This window comes from Lissotriton helveticus, chromosome 11 (genome assembly GCF_964261635.1).
Source record: "Lissotriton helveticus chromosome 11, aLisHel1.1, whole genome shotgun sequence".
In the NCBI taxonomy this organism is placed as follows: domain Eukaryota; kingdom Metazoa; phylum Chordata; class Amphibia; order Caudata; family Salamandridae; genus Lissotriton; species Lissotriton helveticus.
In genome coordinates this window covers 1,068,947,130-1,068,968,886 of record NC_136072.1, presented here as the reverse complement: position 1 = coordinate 1,068,968,886, position 21,757 = coordinate 1,068,947,130, and the positions used below count along the sequence as shown (strand labels likewise).

Here is a 21,757-nt window from a genome sequence, read left to right as displayed (position 1 = left end):
TCTGGTCTCGATATTCCAAGCTGCCTGCGAGGGCTGCTCGGAAGCGCCGGAGCTGGATTTCTCGGCAGGAGAAAGCAGCGTCTCGTTCTCAGCGCGTCAGGAAGGCGGGGCTGCGCCAGCGGGGTCTGCTCTGCTCTGGGCTTCGGCAAGTCTGGCTGCTCCGATCTCGTCACCACCGCGTGTGTTTGCTTAAGGCAATACCGGTAATATTTATACCTGTAAGGTGCCCGAGATTGACGTAAGGATGGACATAGATACGTCAATAAGGATGTCATACGACTTGGTCGTTAGCACATTCTTTTGCTGAAGTTCTCGATGAAATCAAAACAATGGCCGCAGGGTTTTTCCCAGGTTGTCATAGGTTTGATTTGTTTTGAGAACTCCGTATGCCTTATCAGGGGCTGGAGGAATATCGCTTGTCTAATTAGATGGCAAGCGTTATGACCTAATCAGATAACACGTTCCTGTGCCGTAGTGTGGCTTAATCAGATAACGGTTTCTGCATCATGGGATGGCTGCTAGTTAACTTGTTAACCAGAACAGGGTCAGGAATAGGGGGATCGATACAGAACCTATAAGAATACATCACACCCACTCCACGCTAACTATGGCCATGTTTACGAATCTAGGCATAGTAAAACATACTGTAGAGTATCGTGTATACCTTACCACCCCAAAATACATATAATGCATTTCGAACAATGTAATATACGGAAAAAAATATTCACATGTACTATATGCACTCAAGCTGTAGAATAATGCTAAAGTAATCACGCATATGTATACATTATTGCTAATTGGTATATGAGAATTTACACATGAAATGGCTCTTAATACAGAAGAAAAAGGTTCGAGACCATTTCATCACAGAATAAAAATAATTATGAACATACCAGCGGGCAGCTAATGTCTATAAAGTTTCTAAAAATAGAAATTTTAGTTCTCTAAGAATAGTTCTTACTTTAAGCAGAAGATAAGTGTCCCGAAAAATCGTAAAAATATTTTGGGGCTGCTGAAAAAAATCGCTGTCCGTGAACTGGAGGGAAAATTGTTCATGTTATTTTGCTATTAAAGTTGAAGGCCAAATTCAGGGTGTTGGGAACGCCGTGTGCTAGCTTGCTTAAAAGTCTCTATTTCTGCTCTGGTGAGAACATCATATCATTTAGACTGTCGAAAAAGCTGTCAACAGCTTCCTGGGAGAGTTCCACTAACTCGGAAAAAGGTGTAACCATGCATTCGTGCGCATGATTGTCTCCATTGACGTTTTGATTAGTATTGCTGACAGAAGGTCGTACCTGATCGATGCTGCTTTCATCTTGAACTCCACTACCCCTTAATCGTAGTGGTGAAGTTTCCACGAATGCCGTCATCAGGATTGGCAGCCGTTGAGGGCAGCACAAAGCATGAGCCTTTATCGGACCCAACAATGTTTCTGCATCCATAGGCGCATCCGATTGTAGCAGGACAGGTGTCCAACACGCATTCTTCTCCGCACAGCAGGCACCTTAATACAGGTAAAACACATCGATGCCACATTGGTCGAAATGAAAGAAACCAAGTCATGTTCAGGTCTCTAAGCCGGGATAGTCCCAGGATTTTTGATATCCGGTCCCGGTATCCAATGGCTCGGATTGTTTCTTCCCTTGTCGCAGGTGTTTTGTCTGTGACATGGTTTGCCATAACGAAATATTAGGACCAAGAATAGGATTCCTGCAATTAGTCCCAAAATGAGGGGAAGTCCGCCAAAAATCGAATGGACGAAATCTGGAAAACTACCCAGTATGGCTTTGAATGGTGTTAATGCCATCGAAAATGCTGTCTTAAATACCTTTGAGACTCCACTGGTATCAGAAATATTTAAGATTTCATTCAGGATTTCTGCGAAATGTATGGGGGAATTAGTTGATAACAATGAGTGAATCTCTGCAGTCGTCCTTGCGACTAGGAGATCATACGTTTCTTTTGATGACGTGAGTCTGGTCGGCGTCTGAAGAAGCACTGTTTTCATTCTGCTTAAAGTATCTATTCGAATAGAAGTAATTTTCAAGTTAGGCCATGCCCTTGCCTCCCTGTCTGGAAAGGAGCTGGGGAACAATGAGTGTCCACAGCACATGACCTTCGCAGTCGTAGTTACGAGATAAGGAGTCCCGGGCATAAGACTACAACATCTGCGATCCACAATTAGAATGTAACTCCCGTTATAGAGTCTTTTAAGGAATGGTTCTATCTCTGTTGCAGGTGCGCCTAGCTGGTGACATGAAAGGTTATTTGAGTTCCCTTCACAGGCTCCATGCAAACTAATTCCATTACACAGAAGTGTACCGCTTAGTGACATCGCACAATTATTGCCACTAAGAAACACGTTCTGTCCTTTATTACTGACACATGCATGTGAATAGGGCAAGTTCCATGTTGTCTTAATGTACCCTTTTCCCAATTTTTCGTACATGCCAGCCTGTATATATTTTTGGCAGTATTGAAACCTGAAGGTTGATATTGGAATATTAATTATCCCATGTATTATTTATTCACTGACAGGTCGTTCTGACATTGTCACTGGTAATCTCTCGAGTTTCTCAATGCTCAGGATTGTATAATCAGCACCCTTCTGTGCCATACTGATTTGTTTATCAGTAAGGTTAAAGATATTGAATAGTGACGTTGTGTTGATTAAACGCCAAGGCACATAGCCTGAACGCAGATTTTGTAACGTCCAGCCAAGCTGTACAATAGAACGCAATTGAGACTGACCGTGTTGTAACAACAGTAAGTCTTGCAATATTATGTCGATTGCTGAAGACACAATGCTGTCCAAAGAAAAAATTCTGGAGGACAGAGTCATTAACCCATTGTCCACTACAGAAAGTGATTTTTCCAAATTAATACGGTCAATTTCCCGTATACTTTCTGCTGTCTCAATTTGAGTTACCTTTCAGGCCTCATTGTAAGCTGCATATACAGAGGCTGCTATGAAGCGTTTTTGACGCTGTTTGCGCGGTCCCATAATGAAATCACGCAAGTCAGCACCATCAGTAAGTAAAGTTAGGTGTTGCTTAATTTCTGTCAGTGTGGAAGTTTGTAGCCATTGAAGGCATAATTTGCCCACACTGTAGGTGGTTATTATCCCTGGGTGTTGTCTTTGGGAATATCTAGGGTCTGGCCTGGTCAATTTGAACCCCTGTTTTTTGTTCAGGAATCTGTCTTGACAGTTATTAGTATCTGTGGGCCAGATCAACCACTGTTTCCAATCAGGATGTGTTCTGTTTTGGTTTAATATATAGTTTACGTCTATCTCTTCATCTGTAGAGCTATTGCTGTCCATTGTTGGCTTTGGAATAGACGGTTTATTTAAGTCTTTGATTTTGGCTAAGCCAAGACAGGTGGTTTGTTGAACAGTGTCATTTAAAAATATAATTTGTTCTGGGATCATGCAGGCTCTAAACAATGATTCTATACCTTGTACTTGCCATTCTTTTGTACCCCAAACCCCAAACACTTTTAACTTCAACATTTTTGTCCCAATAATCAAAACCAAAAGTATTCATTTGTTCAAAAAATGAGTCTGAATATATCAATTTCGTGTTTGTTAGCATGGTCTTTGTCCCTGTCTTATTTGACAATTTGAAATAAAATGTTTCAGCATTACTTGTGTTGAACCCTGAAAAGTATGAATATTTGTCGTAAAAGGTTCTTGAGCTTCCTTTTGGAGGGGTTGCACAATGTTCCCATTGATTATAATTTAAAACATTTCTAGGTTGTGCAGATTTATGTAGAAAATGGTTACCATAGTGGTTGTAACAGTACATACTATCATAATTAGTCGAACCCTGCAAATAATCATGTTTGGTAAATTTAGCAGACATCACTAAGTCAGACATCATATTATTTATACTTTCAAAGTCCCAATCATCAGCAAATGAGCTTGTTTTTACAAAGTCACTCAACGAGATCTTAATTTGGTGTGGATATTTCAGGATCTCAACCGGACCATAAATTTCGTAGTCAGTATTGTCCCATGCTACCCCACCCGGTATAGGATTGGCTGTGAAGTTGACTGAAGAAAGTTCTCTTTTCTCGACGTGTGAAGATGTGTGTGGCTTGAGGATCAAGTTGATTTTCTGACTTGCTGTGTCCATTTTAGCATATTTTCCCTCAATGAAGCGTCCCAAAGTTAGTACCATGATGAGCCAAAGTATGAGGATAAATGCACCAAAGCCCACCCAAAATTCAATCCATGGAGAAATCAGATATGTTTCTTTCAGCTGTTTCAAAAGTTCTTTAGCTTTATCTTTAAAGGTTTTTGTTGATGGCTGTGTTTTTGATTCACTTAGGTCTTCAGAGGAATCATCGAAGTTTATGAAGTAGCCGGATGCAGTTCTGTCAATTGTTCCAATTGCTTCAGGATTACTGTTTCTTGCATATTCGTTTGTTACTTCATTGTAGGTTGGTGTGTCTCTACTAAATGTTTTTATTTGGGTTTTCAGAGGTTTAAGTTCCAATGCATTGTTGCATAGTCCTTGTTGTTCTTCTGTAGGCGTTTCGAATGTGATTAGCCTCTTAGTTTGGACCTCTGTATTGGTAGCAAATCTTGGTGTTCTACTACTTATCGGGAGTCCACTTGGCCTACTGTTTGTTATCGGCCACATGATTCTGGTTTTACCAGGTCGATGGATACAACTCGGTTCTCCTTTTTACCAGCAAGCGGCGGTAGTACAACTGATCTTGTCCCGTTGATAGACAAGACAGGAACTGCTTTTCTGTAAGAAGGCCCAAATTCCTTCTTTACCGCGATCTTTTCTCTGACTAGATCCCCGACTTTTGGAATCCAGACAGGTCTTGCTGGGACAGGTGGTGGTTCTTCAGTGGTTGTTGGCTGCTGTTTCAACTTTATGTTGCTCAGGTCTTTTCTTGTTTTGTTTAAGTCCTGCAAAATAGCCAAACGATCTTTGATATCAAAGCTTTTTTCCTTTACCACTGAAGTCTGACTGTCAAGATCTAAGACTAACATCCTAGTTCCAAACAATAATTCGTACGGACTGAATCCCTTCAGAGAATTTCTTGGCAGGTTATTTAGACTACGTTGGACACTTATTAGATGTTTGACCCACCCAGCTCCCGAACCTAATATCCTTTCTGTAATAGATAGCTTTATGCCTTGGTTTTTTCTTTACACCATCCCGTATCCCTCAGGAAGGAAGTGAGAAGAATCCCGCATCGCTATGCTCATTTGGCCATGTTTCCCCACAGGCTTGAGGGCTAAAGTGAAAACATTGGTCAAACGTAGCATGCTCCTAGCGTATATGCCATTTAGACTCGCAAATCTTTGTATAACAGTCCAGACGTCAGCCGAGTGCTGGGGATCTACATTATAAGTGGAAACTAGCTTGTATATGTTAATCGGACGCTTGGCTTATTACTGTTGATCCTTTCTGGAGAGTAACGCCACGGTAGTATACCGTTTCTCTCGCCACTGCGATCTCTGTTGCAGTCCGGGCATTTTTTTACAAAAATGTGATGCTGCAGGCTCATGCCTGGCCACCAGTACACTGATTGTAGTTCTTCCAGAGAATCTTTTAGTTTGAGGTGTCTGAGACCCTCGCCCATATGTGCGTCTGCAATTAACAAAGTTCTCCTGTCCATGTTTGGAATTACTCTATCCCCCACTCCAGGGATTCGAGCAAAAGGGACGGAGTTTGCATCGATTATGTATGTATAATTGAGTGGATAGTTGATTGGTAGCGCTGAGCAGTCGCCTTTTGATGACGTTTTTACCGCCAGCACTGTTTCACCGTCAATGTATTTCATTGTACGCTTTTTTCTAGCTACGGAAGCCGATTCAGTTGCTACCGCTGTGGCTGTCTCAGCCAATGAATTCCCTGCAACCTGAACGCCATCACGTTGATGACTCAGTGTATGTATCACGTGAGTCTTTGGTAGTTCTTTTTGTAACAGAACTATTTGTTCCCAAAGCAGTTTTTGCTTTATTGTTGCACCTGTGTCATCTTTGTAACCGTTTTGAATCCATGTCTGCAAATCGTTGTTATATGATTTGACGCAGTAATATGAATCGGACACTATGAGTGTCGGGAATTCGCGATCTGCATTATCTAGCGCCATTTTCAATGCTATTATTTCAGTCTGTTGTTCTGAATTAGTTTCTACTGAGTGTGTTTTTGTTAATAGAGGTCTTAGTTTACCTCCGCGCCACACTTCTTTTGTAATCTCACATGTGGGGTTGTATGCTTGTTCTCCCCAAACGGAGGGTTGAGCATGTCCGTTTGTATAGATTACACAAGCGTACTGTCGTAAGGGCAGAATGTCGATTGGCAGAGGGAATGTTCTTTCATATTCTAGATTTTTCAATTCTTTTAATTCTGGATCAAAGTAGTATTTTACTTTGTCCGTTGTAATTGAATTCACCCATTGTATCCATTCCGGATTCAATGCTGTTGTTGGTAAATTACACGGTGTTGTTAATGCCTCAAAGGCTGATTCTGCTGTTCTGACTGTAATACGTCTACCGTCAGCTTTATCTTTTTCTCTAGCTATTGCGGTTTGAACTGCATGAACAATGTTTTTTTTAATGCTGAATTTCTTTTCAGCTTCTGTGTACAAGTGTGATTTGAATGCAATTAGTACCTTTTCTCCCTCATTAGAGGTCAGGTATGTGAATCCGCATCTTCCTGGGATGACTCGAATCACAAGATTGCGTGTGTTATCACGTGTTTCTAATTTTGTTTTAATTAACATGTCTGTTTGTAAGGATCTCAAAATTTCTGTGTGTTTTTGAGTCCAATTTGTTCTTTTAAAATCTGGTTTTATTAGATCATAAAGGGGCTTGACCCTTTCTGCGTAATTTGCAATGTATGTTCTTCCGAAATTTAGGAAGCCTAGAATTGACTGTACGTTTTTTAGTGTTCTAGGTGCTTGGAGTACGGCACATTTCTCTAGGAAATTGTCAGCCAGGCTTTTGCCTTCACTTGATAATTCATATCCTAAGAACAGGACTGTTAGATGGGCAATTCGCGATTTTTTAAAGTTGAATTTGTAACCCTCTGCTGCGAACCCAAGTATTATGGTGTTCACTCTCTTCAAGTGAGTATCCAAGTCATCATCTGTTAGGTATATGTCGTCGACATAAGATAATGCTTCGTCATCATATGTTTGTAGTAACTCAGTTACTCTCGCTGAGAATAATCCTGGGCTGTTCTTGAACCCTTGGGGTAACCGACAGAATAGTTTTTGAGCGCCATTTATTGAGAACGCGGACAAATATCTGCTCTCTGGTGCTATATTTTGACAAAAGAATCCATTAGAGATGTCTAATGTTGTTTTGCGCACTATGTTATTCATTAGCGCTGCACTATGCGAGTTTTGCACTGCAAAAGTTTTGCAACATGAGTTAAGGTGTCTGTAATCCAAAACTAGACGATATGAATTGTCTGGTTTGGAGACAGGAAACAAAGGGTTGTTCATTTGTGAGGTGCAAGTTTCAATCACCCCCTGGTATTCTAATTGATCTAGGATTTCTTTTACCTGTTTTTTAGCTTCTTGCTTAATTGGGTACTGTCTTTGTGCAGTAGGTTGTGATTTTAACTGGATTTTGTGAGGAGGAGAGTCCTCATCCCATCCTACGTGATTTTTATATAAAGCAGGAGCTTGAGCTACTGCCCACTTTCTAGCATTTTAATTGCTGGTTGGATTGTTGAAGTCCGCATTACATATTGGACTAATTGTCTATGTACTTTTATTAATTGTTTTAGTTGTATTAGAAGATCTGCTGCAGACATTCTTTCGATGTCTGGATGTGGTGTGTATCCGGCTAGGACCGGCCACGTTGCTCCTGGTCTACCTAATGGACCGAGCCTGGTGATGTGATTGTTGTGTTTTAGGGCGCCATTAAACAAGAGCGCGTGCTCTTGAAATTTAAGTGGTACTTCCACCTCCTCGAAAGGAGTGTATTCATCAGGAGGTTCCTCTGTTTTGTAATAGTGGAAGACCTTTGTTACAGCATTTGCTGCTGGAAAGTGTATCCATGAATAGAATACCTCTGTCTGCCGATATTCGTGTGCCTCTATTACGAATATGACTGTGCCACCTCTAGGTGTCAGTCCATTTTCTATAAGTTTTAAAGTTATAGATTTCCTTTTGTTGACCGGGATGAGTATTATATCCGGGTCTGCTTCTTGCATAGTATTATCAGCTGCTACGAGTTCAGCTGCTACTCTAGCTATCTCTCTTTCTTCTTCAGTGTCTGACATTCTACTGTCAGGAAGGTTATTTTGTTTGTTTGCAGATCAGGTTTCTTATGGGAACAAAGATTAGATGCACAATATTTTGGAACAGTGTATCCTTCAACGTTGACTAAACCAAGAACCATACATAGGAGTTTCCTCCTGCGAGGTTTGGCGGATATGACCTTTCACCCACTCCAGACGTCTTTGGAGTATTATGGGAAAAAAGGGGTCTGAGTGAAAAAGCACGACTGAGTTACTCTAATGTCTTGCGTTAGTTTTATCGCCTTTCCAAACGTTTGGGCGCCATGTAGTGTAGTTCCTATTATCCCAATAGGCTCTGCGCATTGGAATAATACCTTCAATAGTATAGGCCTAGACCAGACGTTAACTAGGTCTTCTATTGTCGATATTAGACTTAAAGTTTTGGGTTTGCCAGCTAGCTCAGAGTTCACTAGAAACTTTCTCGAATAGGCAAGGAGGAGTTGAACCTCCCTGGATAGACAAGAAGGGATTTAGTTTTTGACAACCATAGAACATGACAACTTTGCTCTCCCCTAATCAAGAGTGTATCTCTAGAATCGTGTGAAAACAAAAGACAACTTATTTTACTCAGTCAGTACGTGCATTCTTAGTTTCACCAGATTGTAGAGAAAAGGAAGAGACGGGCGTGTTCAATAAAAGATGTTATTTATTGATCAGTCTCTTTTCTCATACAAGAGAAATGGATCGATATTATCGCAATACTTATGGTTAAGTAAAGTGCATACAATAAAAGCAGAAGTATAAAATAATACTGTAAAAACATTTATATGGTTTCTAAGCCATAAGGTGGTTTAAAATGGATAAAATAGATACATACACATATACATTTGACTAATCGTACTCAACTGGTGTTTCTAACTACGCCTACCCCAGTGTACCTGACCTAAGCCTAATACGTGGGCGGGAATAGAAAGTAGCAGTTTAAGTTAAGTTTGTTTTGCCAAGTGACTGACTCAAGAATTCTCTGCAAGGGGTTATTCAGTTCTGTACCTTGAATCTAGGATGAATGAGGGATGGTATCTCTCGTCTCTGGTCTCGATATTCCAAGCTGCCTGCGAGGGCTGCTCGGAAGCGCCGGAGCTGGATTTCTCGGCAGGAGAAAGCAGCGTCTCGTTCTCAGCGCGTCAGGAAGGCGGGGCTGCGCCAGCGGGGTCTGCTCTGCTCTGGTCTTCGGCAAGTCTGGCTGCTCCGATCTCGTCACCACCGCGTGTGTTTGCTTAAGGCAATACCGGTAATATTTATACCTGTAAGGTGCCCGAGATTGACGTAAGGATGGACATAGATACGTCAATAAGGATGTCATACGACTTGGTCGTTAGCACATTCTTTTGCTGAAGTTCTCGATGAAATCAAAACAATGGCCGCAGGGTTTTTCCCAGGTTGTCATAGGTTTGATTTGTTTTGAGAACTCCGTATGCCTTATCAGGGGCTGGAGGAATATCGCTTGTCTAATTAGATGGCAAGCGTTATGACCTAATCAGATAACACGTTCCTGTGCCGTAGTGTGGCTTAATCAGATAACGGTTTCTGCATCATGGGATGGCTGCTAGTTAACTTGTTAACCAGAACAGGGTCAGGAATAGGGGGATCGATACAGAACCTATAAGAATACATCACAAGACAAGTTTCGTGATGACGTCCACCATCGCAAAGCTTTGACCATCTGAGAAGTCACCTTTATGCAGTCGTCGAATGACCCTGCGCATTGAATCCACTGCCTCGAGAGTGCCTCTTGCAGAGGACGCATCCATAGACGACAGTGAGGGATCAAAAGGATGCACGATGACATCATCCCCAAAAGGGATTTGAAGAGGCGGACCGTCAACACTCTTTTCGAGGCTACTCCAGACGCCAGAGCTGTGAGTTTGTTTTTCCTCTCCTGAGATGGGAACGCTTTTTCAGAACGTGTGTCCAAGGTTGCACCCAGGAAATTGATGGTTTAAGAAGGTCTTGGGGCCGATTTCTCCTGGTTGAGTGTGAGACCCAGGCAATTGAAGAGACTTAGACAGGCGTTGGAAGACCTGGACGCGTCTTCGAAGGACGGTGCCTTTATCAGCCAGACGTCCAGATATGGAAAGACTTGATGACGCCACTGTCTGAGATATGCCGCCACTGGGGAAAGAAAACAACCAAGGGTCTTGACTCGGACTCAGTAAGGCTGAGCTAATATAACTAAAGAACGAAACAAATGCCAGTACTGAGGGAAATTCACGACAAACTTTCAACTAGACCTTTATGAATAAAACATAATGATCAGATTTTTAACCCCTTCCGTGCTGATGACAAAGCCAGCTCGTCATGGGCGTTACCTGCGCTACGCGGATGACGAGCTGGCTTTGTCACAAACCGTGCGTTTTTCAAAAATCAGCGCACAGCGGGAAAACCCACTAGCGCGGTAGCGGTTAAATTGCACCAATTAATGGGTATACAAAAAAAGTTGAATAAACCATTAATTGGTGCAATTTAAAAAGCTGATCATTATGTTTTATTCATAAAGGTCTAGTTGAAAGTTTGTTGTGAATTTCCCTCAGTACTGGCATTTTTTTCGTTCTTTAGCCACTGGGGAAAGACATTTCGTGAAGATGAGGGGCGCAGACTTGAGTCCAAAGGGCAGGCCACAGAACTGGAAATGCTTGCCCGCTACTGCAAATCTCAAGTATTTTTTGTGATTCCTGTGAATTGGCATATGGAAGTAAGCGTCCTGTAAGTCTACTGACGCCATGAAATCTTCCTCCAGAAGATGTAAGACCTCCTAAATCATTGCCATGCAAAACAACTGCTTCTTCAGGAATTTGTTGAGGGCCCTGAGGTCTAGGATCGATCTCCATTTTCTTTATTTTTTCTGGATCAAAAAGAAACAGGAATAAAATCCTTTCCCCCTTTGGGATGGAGGTACCTTGTCTATTGCTCCTTTCTGCAGCATAACAGAGATTTCTCGTAGAAGCAGCCGCAGGTTTTTGTGATGCATTGGGCGAGGCGGAGTTTGAGGAGGGGTGCGTATAAATTCCATAGAATGGCCGAATTGTATTAATTGAAGGACCCAACGGTCCGTAGTAATTATCTTCCAATTTTGCAGAAAATGGGTAATTTTCCTCCAATCTTTAATAAGTGAGATGAGGTTTGGACTGGCTGAATAAACAAGTCATTGTCTTCGTCCGTTGTTTCTCCTTTGTCCTCTACCTCGAAAGGACGACTTTCCATACGAGGATTGTTGGCCTTGTTGTTGCTGGCGTTGCTGGTACTGTGGTCTACTCTGGTTGGAAGAATAAGAGGACCTGTATTGAAAACCTCCTTTGTAGGAAGATTGACCTCTCCCTCTATTTCCCCGAAAGGACTGATTTTTATATTGGAGTGTGCCCAAGGCTCTCGCAGTATCAGTGTCCTTTTTTATATTTTGCAGAGCCTCGTCAATTTTGGTGCCAAATAATAGTTGGCCGTCATATGGCATATCCAAAATCTTTGTCTGCACCTCAGGACGGAATGAGGTTGCTTTCAGCCATCCTTGGTGCCTCAATACCGCTGCTCCAGCCAGTTGGCGGAATCCTGTCATAGCGACGTCCATTGCACAGTCTATAATCTCCGATGCTGATTTTTCACCCTCCAGTAGAATTTTCTTACATCCTCCTTGGACGCGTCAGGTAATTTGGACAGGTATGGGGCTATATCTGCCCACACTGCCTATTATAACGCCCAAGAAGCGCTAGGGCATTTGCTGCCTTGACGGTCATTGATGACATTGAGGAAAACCGTTTCCCAATGTTGTCCAACTTTCTTCCCTCTTTATCAGGCGGAGCCGATAAAGGAGATGAAGGATTTCTGGAGCTCTTTTGGGCCACCTGCGTCACCCCCGAATCCGGTTTAGGATGACCTGTAATTTAGGATGACCTGTAAGACAAGCCGGTGCCGTGTTTGGAGCTTCGTACTTTTTGTCCAATCGAGGGATCACTGGCGAAACAGAGGCGGGATTCTGCATTATCTGAACCCCCTGTGTCCAAAGATATTCAATAATAGGAATAGACCTCGTTGATTTTTTGAGAGGTTCCTTGAAATCGTACAGGAAACAGTCCTGTTCCTGGGAATCCATAGTAATTTGGAAGCGTTTAGCGGCCCTTTCCACCACATTATGGAAACCGCCGATGTCAACCGGCGGAGAATCTGAGGTTGCAGGCACTGGAGATGCTGGCGAAGGTATGACGTAATCCTCCTCGTCCTGCAATTCACCTTCTTCTCGCTGTTCCTCCTCTTCTTCTTCATCAGAAGATTGAGGATCTGGCAAATCCACCCGTTCCTTTTGAATGGTTAAGGGCGGGGGTCGCGGTCTTGCCGATGGAGCTGCCGTGGTAGTTGGAGGAGCCGGAGATTCTGGGAATCTCTGCTTGTAATCCTGGATGAGGTAACACAGATCCGTAACTAGGGATGCTGGAAGACAGACCATAGGTGTAGGTGGTAGATGAACTACCTCTTCCTGAGCATCCTCCTCATCTGAGCTCTGGCATTTGACATGCAGTTCTGAGGGGCTAGTTGCCATATGGAACATATCCCCGTAATCAGAATCCTCATCTTGAAGGAGACATGCTGGTGGTAATAGTTGCACACGGCTAGGAGAAGCTAACTCCGGCGTCAGCGTCTTTCTGGTGATCTTTAGACGCACAGAAGCTGTTTGGAAGCCAGAATCAATCACCGTTGACGGGCCCGTCAATGGTGAGATCGTCGACTGAGTAGTGTCGACTGTTGTCATAGCCGATAAAGCTGTCGTCGCCGGGGCCGTTGTCGACGGTATAGATGTTCATGCCGTCGACGGTGCCATCATCGACAGTGTCTTCGTTGAAGATGTCTTCGTCGACGGCGCCTTCGTCGACGGTGCCTTCTTCGGCGGTGTCTTCGACGACAAGGCCTTCGTCGACGGGGCCTTCATCGACGGTGTCGATGCCGACGGTGATGATCTCGTCGTTGATGCTGTCGTCGGCGAGGCTATCGTCGACGGGATCTTAGGCGTCGACGACGATCTCTTGATAACTATTGTAGATGATAAAGTCTTACCCGCTGACGACGATGGAGTCGTCGTCGTCGATGATGATAATGACGACGATGCCGTCATCGTCGAGACCGTCGTCGTCGACGTAGACACATAAGCAGGAGACACTGCTTTCTTCGTCGCTGAAAATGTCGTTGACGATATTGTCGTCGTCGACGGTGCAGGCTTCTTGAAAGTGTGAACCTCTTTCTCAGAAGCTGTTTTTGACATAGCCTCTGAAGACTTTTTCGATGTCTTCTTTTGAGGAGTGTCCAAGGGGCCAGGGGAAGTCACCCTTGGTCTTTTCAGAGATAATCTTGAGGAGACAGAAGAACCCTCACTCTCCTCAGAGGAATCCAAGTTATCTCTATCCTTAAGCCTTTGGAACCAGATTAGAAGGCGTCCTTCTCTATCTTTAAGGGTCTTAGTTGAAAAGATTCGATATACCTTGCAGTCCTTAGCAGTATGATCTGGGTATAATCAGTGAAGGCAGACCTTATGTTGATCATCAATGTGTAGCCTTTTCTTGCCACAAGAGCCACAGGCCCTAAAGAGACCCTTCTTTGGAGTGTCAGCCATAGTGTATAGCTTTCCCTTGAGGAAATACAGGAAAATAATCCAAAAAGCTGTGAAGAAACAAACCTGAGCAGAGCTCAGGGGAGACTCCCTTAGCACAATGTGCGGTAGAAAATCTGAGGGACTGAGGCTCCTGCCAGGAGGGTTCTAGAGGGAGGTGACAGCTGATTGGCTCTTTTCTAGAGTTTGGTTCTTTTTACAAAAGGACATGGATAGGTTACTAATGTGAGGCCTTTAGGCCTTCTATTCTCTATATGTCTATAGGACATTACTTTATTTATGTACCGGGGACTCCCATTCCGACGACGGGGAATGATCCAGGCATGTGAATCTATGAAAGACACCCTGGATAAGGATGTCTGTAAGCACTTCATTAAACGGCAAAAGGGGTTCAGAAGTGGAAGCCCCATGTTGAAGCACCTCAGTCAGGAGATTAGTCCTGACCTGCACTGAGGGCAGCTTTAGTACAAGGACCTCAGCTGCCCTCTGTACCACCACTCCATAGGATGCCCCCTCCTCCCTAACCACTGTAGGTGGTAAGAGCATGCCAGAATCTGGAGAAGTATCCAGACGACTGGCTTTCCCAAGTTACCCTGAGTAGGAAAATAGGATCAGCTTTTATGGTTACCACCACTTTTGACCTGGTGCTATGCTACCTGGTGCTATGCTGTTTCTGACTAATCTGATTGAGATCCTGCTGATCAGGACCCCAGTGTCTGTGCTTTCTCTCCTAAATTGGTATGGTAAGTACTTAGGTACATCCCAGATTGGAGACTGGTCTACTATTATCAGTGCATAGTATATGGTACTGAGGTACAAAGGGCATAGATACACCAGGGGCCTCCCATGGGCTGAATCATACATTATGCCACGCATGGTGGATCCCTCAAACTGTAACTACAGGCCTGCCATTGCAGCCTTTGTAAGCTGGTGCTAGCACCACTTACGACAGATATAGGTTTCCCTATATCTGCGGTTACTGCACTTAAAACCTATAAGTCACCCCTAAAGCAGGCCTTTCAATCCTGAATCCTCGGTGCCTGGTTCTAAGTGTGAGGGTGCTCTTACATGAGCAGGACACTACTACAACCTTCGGAGTCCATTCACCCAGGTTGCAAGTGCGATACATAGAGTGGCCATGCGTCACTATACAATGACCATCTCTAAACTGGCTGTAATGAACCCTGCCATGTTTGGTATCAAACATGTTGGGATCATACCCCATATTCCATGCACTGTAAAGCTCCTTCGGGAGGCCCAGAGTGCTCTCGGTATTAGTCTCCTAGACTAATACCGGAGAGCACAATATGGCTGCTGCCCACCAGAGACACGATTCTGCCCTCCTGCTGCTGAGCTAAGCTCGAGCAGGGGAAGGCAGAACAATAGGTATCCTGTCACAGGGATGTGTGACCACCTCCCAGACAGGGTTTAGTGTAGTGGGGCTGGGTGGGAGCGCTTTCCAAAGCAACTCCGTCTGCTTGACAAGCACATTTGGCACCCTCCTTGCATATTCCAGTTTGAACCAGCTCAGGAAGCAGTTGGCTCTCATTCTGGCACAAAAATGGACAAAGGATATGGGAGTATCCTCCCAACTGTCCAACCCTGAATCGTCCCAACCCTTTCCTTAGGGTACTGAGATTTTCCTGAAGACGCCTCCACTCAATAAAAGTAGCAGTGTCAAAACTTTGTTATCAACCTCATTACTTTCTGTCTGCTGATCTCTGCACTTGTAGACCAAAGACTTATTCCATCATAATGAAGATAAAAATTGGACTACGGCGAACATCCCTATCTTAAAAACTGTAGCCACAGTGTTCTCAGGTACAGCGCTTGAGTTCCAGAGACGCGGCATTAGGAAATAGTTCATTGGCTTAACAAACAATTCTACACCAAAGGACTACGCATCACGGCAGTTCAGCATTCACTGATCCAATCTGCTTTCCAAACTAGACTATTGTAATTACTCTAGATTGAGTCTCAGGGATGGTCAGTTCATTGGTAAATTAATTTAATATTAGTCATGGCCCAAGTGGTGTATTTCATCCATTTTACCACTTTATGAGGAGTTTGACTCATTGTCCCCAAATGGCATACAGGAACGTTCCTTTTAACACATTGAAGCAGCCTAAGAGCCAGCAGGACACCATCCCTGTGAGTGCTGGCCATTCCCAATGGGGTCGCAAATTGTGACCTGCCTCCTGAATAGGCAGGCTGTTTGCGACCCCATTGAGAAACACACACAGTGTCTGAGACACGGTTGTACATGCCATTTTGCGAGTTCCAAATTGCGAGTTCCAAAATGACACAATTAGCGACTCACAAAATGGAAGGGTCGTACATCTTGCCAGATATGCATCCGTTTTTTGTGGTCGCATGGGAAATTAGCACGTTTCTGACCGCAAAAAAAAGGTGGTGTTATGTACAAATGCTACGAAATAGTGTTTGCGAGTCGCTATTAGGAAAGGGCGTGCCACGTTTGTCCCTTCCTATTAGCGAGTCAGAATGATATGTACTATTGTTTTGCGACCACATTTGCGATCTAAAAAAACTTGCTGTTTACCGGCTACTTCAAATAGATGGTAAGCCAGTCGCAAACCGGAAGGGGTCCCCAGGGGATCAGTACAAACATATTTTTAAGAGCAGGCAGTTGTCAGAGGGACCACTGCCGGCCCTTAAAAAAATGAAAAGAAAAATATTAATTTTTTTAAAAAGCGCATCTTGTTTTCCTTCAAGGAAAACGGGCTGCATTTGGAAAAAAGTTGCTTTATTGAATAACACTGACATGGGGGTCTGCTTTCCCCAGTAGGCCACCATCTCTGTGTTTGCAGGCTATTCCCAATAAGTCGCAAATTGCAAACTGCCTCATGAATATTAATGAGGCAGGTCCCTTGCGACCCATTTGAGAATTGCAAAACAGTGTCTCAGACACTGTTGCACATTCCATTTTGCAAGGCGCAAATTGCAATAGTCTCTTACCAACAACCAAGTAGGAGACGTGATAGGAATGAAAGAAAAGTAATAATACTGTCCCTAAAAATAAATCACTGACATCTATATATACCTTTTGAATACAGGTTCGATTTAAAGTAAATCGGGATAGCCTTTGCTCCTTTCAATATTGATAGCGGATTACCAATTTAAATTGTCTTTTACTTTACACACAATAGCTTTTCGGCTGGATTGCAAGCGGTCTGTAAAATCCGATGGGCCCAGTAACAGGCAGGGGGATAAAACATGGAAAACATGTAGAAATGTATGCAGGAATGCCAATTTGCAAGTAATTCCACATTACCTGTAATTTCTGTTATTTCCCCACCCCTAGATATGGGGAAATACATTTTTGCACGCCATTTGCAATATAGCTCATTACATTCTAGGCAGGTTGTTGGAAATTAAAAATACATTTGAATTAATGCTAGTGTAAAACAAATACATACCGTGGTGTCTCTGTCTAAGTTTTTCAGAAGATTCTGTGTTGTCGCAGTTTTTGAGGTTCCAGATTCTCCAACAAGAACAACGGGTCGTTTGATTTTGACCATCTGCTCCAGCAACCAAGTTGTGCGGGTTGTCTCCACAGTAGGTACTGCACATTTTGGTGTAAACATAGGTATGGAAAAATTAGACAATTATAAAATTAGCTAAGATTTCTTAAGCATAAAAACCCGTCTGCCACTGCACTGGTGGCATTTACATGAATTTCCAATAGCCTGATTAAAAAAAATTTAACTCACCCAAGATGTCAATAAATTTCACTTCAGCACTGTGAACGTATTTGGGTACCAGTTTAGTCCAAGGCAGCCATTTGTTTTTCTCTCCATCAAAATGGAAGTCATATATAGTTGGTAGCTGACCTAGAGAATACAAGGTGTTTTTAGTTAGATTCCTAAATATAAAGCGTTCCTTCCTGAAGTGAAACTTAACAAGTAACAGCAGAGTAGACAAATTGCAAACAGCATCCAACATGCACCCCTGAATTCACATGGATGGCAGCGGACTGCACTGTAAAACAAGATATCATATTTATGGACAGAAAGTCCATGCAATTACCTAGGAAAACATTTTGCTACCTGCGAAAAAAGGGCTATAGTGGAGTGCGACAGCATGCAAGAATTAAAACTGAATAAGTAAGTTATCCAGGATTTCTAAAATAAGAAAAGCTGCACTCTCTGCAAGTATGGGACAACAGATTTTTGTAAGACATTGAACTTATCCCAATTTAACATGAACATCCATTTTGTTACATCTGTGCAGAGAGCTTACCAGAAATTGCATTCATTCAGGAAAATACGGCGCACTCCTCACATAGCCAGGCAATCAGAGAGTCAGGCAGCGTGCATTCCTGGATGCCGCACTCATTGTGTGGTAAAGCATTCTTGGTGTTTCTGCACTCCCTGTCACTCGGACTGGTGACCTGGAAGCTTCCCAGTGTCAGACGAGAAGGGTGATAGCAGGAATGTGGAGTTAAGTGCTGGGCAATCGAGGAGTATTTTCTTCTTTCTTTGTGTGCCTCTCCAACGCCACGAGTGTCAGGAAAGTAGTGTGCACAAGCCTTAACAACTGACCTTTTCAAGATGGTGGTTTACACAGACTTATATCTGAGGTTCTCAATGCAAGATGAAGTTTAGTCTTTTCCTGTCATGTGAGTTTCCATATTAGTCATCTAAAAAAAGCTGAAGGGTGCAATGCATTAGTTGCCATATTTTTCATTGAATACTTCAGCCACTTGCTACTATTTTTTGTTCCAGTTGGAAATTCTACTGAATCTACTTCTGGATGCCTGACTTGGCACTTTTCACTCCCTAATGCAAGTGCAGTTTGGTGCCTGGCTACTAATCTGGTATTAATCTTCTACTAATCTTCATCTTCAATCAAGAACTACAAAATTGCAAAGGAAGTTTTTACTCATATTTTACCATCCTTACTGTGAGCCTCTTCTTAAGGAGACACCTGGCAACTTTAATGTGTACTATTAACCGCAACGTTGCACCCTGGCTCTTGGTAGGAGTCACCCTTTCCCTTGGGCAATAAAGACAAAAACTCAATAGATCTTCTCAGTGTCCACTCATTTACATCTTTCGACCAAGAGGTGCGTTTGGAATTTATGGAGGATAATATTATTTCTGCCTCCTTCAATGTTATAAAATCAAAAAGGACAGATGATCGACAGAATGCTTAACAACGCAAACACTCACACCCAGTCACAAGGATCTAGTTTTATTCCATTAGTTCTTTTGCTGACCATGCCACCCTAGTTTGGACCCAGCCATATGCAAATCAGTCTTGACCTTACGCCTCATGGGAACTGTCCAGCCCTAACTGCCAAGCCAGGTCTTTTTGGACCGGAAACAAGCATCCTGGGACCAGTTTTGGGGTATCACCGATCATCAGCTAAATTGGCTTGCCTCCAGTGGCATGGTGAGCATGGGACCCATGTCTGCGGATACCCTTCCTACTTAGGGCGAAACATACCCTGATTTCCATTTGTCTGGGTCCAAACTGGAATGGCATGGTGAGCAAAAAAACTATGGATTTCGACAGAGATCTCTGTACTAAGAGTGAATGTTTGACATTGTACAGCATTCCGTCCATCAATTCTTCATTTTGCATTTTTTCCTATTATTTGATGTTATGGTCATCGGTTTAGTCAAATCTGCATGCAGAACATAGTAGAATGATCCAAAAGGATATTCATGAATTGGAAAACTGGTTGACCATCCCATGGCTACAGTATGTGAAACAATATTGGTGAGACTATGATGTGAAAAGGTTTATAGGCATCCCAGTTGGATTATTCCCACTCAAGAAGTATTGCATTATTTCCACCAAACTTTAAATTAGGCCTGGAGGCATATTTGTAATGGGTGTATTGTCCATCGGAAAGGACTTTACTGGCCCACTTTAGATATGGTTTGATATACAGTGATGTAATTTTATACTGCTAGCTAAACTAGTTATACGGGTCATGAGTACAGGAGGCGTGGAAGACTCAGCAGGTTGGTTACCTACAAGAATCCACAGTATCACCCAAGAAAGCATTATTTTTCAGTGTCTCCAAATATGATATTAGTTGAAATCCATTTTGAAGAAAATTTCATCTCAACCGAATGTGAATGATTTATGCATGTTCCTCCAACAAAAGACAATTAAATAATGATCGCTTTCATCTGCCTCAAGATGATCTACATGATCTACAACATCTGCAAGCACATGGTCTCAAATCTTTAGCAGATGGAGCAAAAAGGCCCAATGTTCAGAATTGCTGGAAAGTCCATGCCATCTTGTTCTTCATTACTTCACTTCTCGAGGGGTTTGTCAGATAAAATTAGCAAAATATTTAACAGATCAATAGACCACATCTGACAATTCTGCTGAGCCTTAAGGTTTCTCAGATGTATGCATGATATATATTAATCTTTCAGAGTTTACTGATCATCTAACAGTACCTATAGCATGGCTCAAGGATACTCCACCGAGCTCTGATCACTGGCATCAAGACCTAATTGAAAGCTTTTAGTTGGAATATACGATAAATGGATTAAATAGTGAAGAACAGCAATTCTCTTCTAGGTGGCACGAGAGAGGTCACACTAAGTAAAATCCATTAATATGAGTTATCATCTATTTTGGAACATTTACCCTACCCAAAACGGTTGAAAAAGTTAAAATTGTATAGAAAAGATTATTTGTTTGCTCATTTTTAGCTCTAACACCCATAACACTTGTAAGTACAAGCCATATCATTGTATAGACCAGACCTATACTTGTGGAGAACAAGATACTTACCATCCGTAATGCATTATCTGGTAGAGTCAAAGCCTTGCCGCAGATTCCTTAACATTTAAATTCTCCCCAGGCGTTAGACTGGACCCAGAAAGTTTTCAGCAATACCTCTGTGCGCCAGGGGATGGCATTGTACAACTCAGATGTCAGTATCTTCTGTGAAACCTTCTGTGGCAAAACGCAGAGCCTCTAAAGCAACTGGCTGTGGAAACAGTGTGCCAAAAAAGATCAATTATCTTTGAAACAATAATTAGAAAGTGGAAATGAATAGTATATTAATACCTAGACATGGTCCATAAGGAAAAACCAAATGGTATGACGAAGCACAAGGGAACGTGAAGCGTTGTAAAAGAAAAACCTCTCACCCTGTAAATTGTTCGCAGATCGGGGAGGATGGGAAGAGCATTAAGGAATCAGAGGCTAAACTATGTTTCTACCAGATGATGTGTTACCAAAGGTAAGTAACTTGTTCACCTGATAAAGACTTCTAGCCACGGATTCCTTAACTTTTGAATTAAATGCAATAGCTATATCCCACCCAGGGTAGGGACTGCGAACCAATCCCACAAAAGTTCCCAGAGAGAACCAGCCGTTTAAAATTAACATGAGACCAGACGCATGTTGGATTCAGTCAACTCGACAGGCACAGAAAACCCAAGGCCTCAAAGGAAGCAGGATAATACTGTGTCAGAAGACAACAGACAACAGTAGGACAATAGCATTTAACCCCTAACGGGTAAAATAAGCCTATGGACCAGGAGTGCCAACGGCAACAGCGATTGCCAATGAAACTACAGTTCGCTACTCCATTAAAGACGTTTTTGAAGGAAACCTGTCCTGAGAAATCCAGAAAAAGGGCTTTCAGACACACCCCTATTAAAACTAAGAATAAATGCATCCATTGCAAGGTTGGGAAGACCAACCCAAGTACAATGACTGATGCACATCAAAGTCAATCCATGGAAAAAATAACATTATTAGACAAAGTGACCATTGCAAGGGCCATACAACGTATATGCGCATGTGCAAGATGTACAACGTAGGAGTTTTTTTTATAGAAGAAGGACAGCGAGGAGCAGGACAGGCAGCGGCCAGGCAGCGGAGGATG

The 21,757-nt window shown here is 42.8% G+C and overlaps 1 protein-coding gene across 2 annotated transcripts in view; it reads right to left on the bottom strand.

Moving 5' to 3' along the window:
- Positions 1-21,757, bottom strand: part of DNAH10 (dynein axonemal heavy chain 10) — a 2,445,728-nt gene that overhangs the window by 903,768 nt on the left and 1,520,203 nt on the right. For both annotated transcript variants that reach the window (XM_078667623.1, XM_078667624.1), the window contains 2 exons: positions 17,601-17,720; positions 17,307-17,452 (listed from right to left, as the gene is read on the bottom strand). In XM_078667623.1, coding sequence (XP_078523749.1) covers positions 17,307-17,452; positions 17,601-17,720 — 266 coding nt within the window. The remainder of the gene's footprint in view (positions 1-17,306; positions 17,453-17,600; positions 17,721-21,757) is intronic.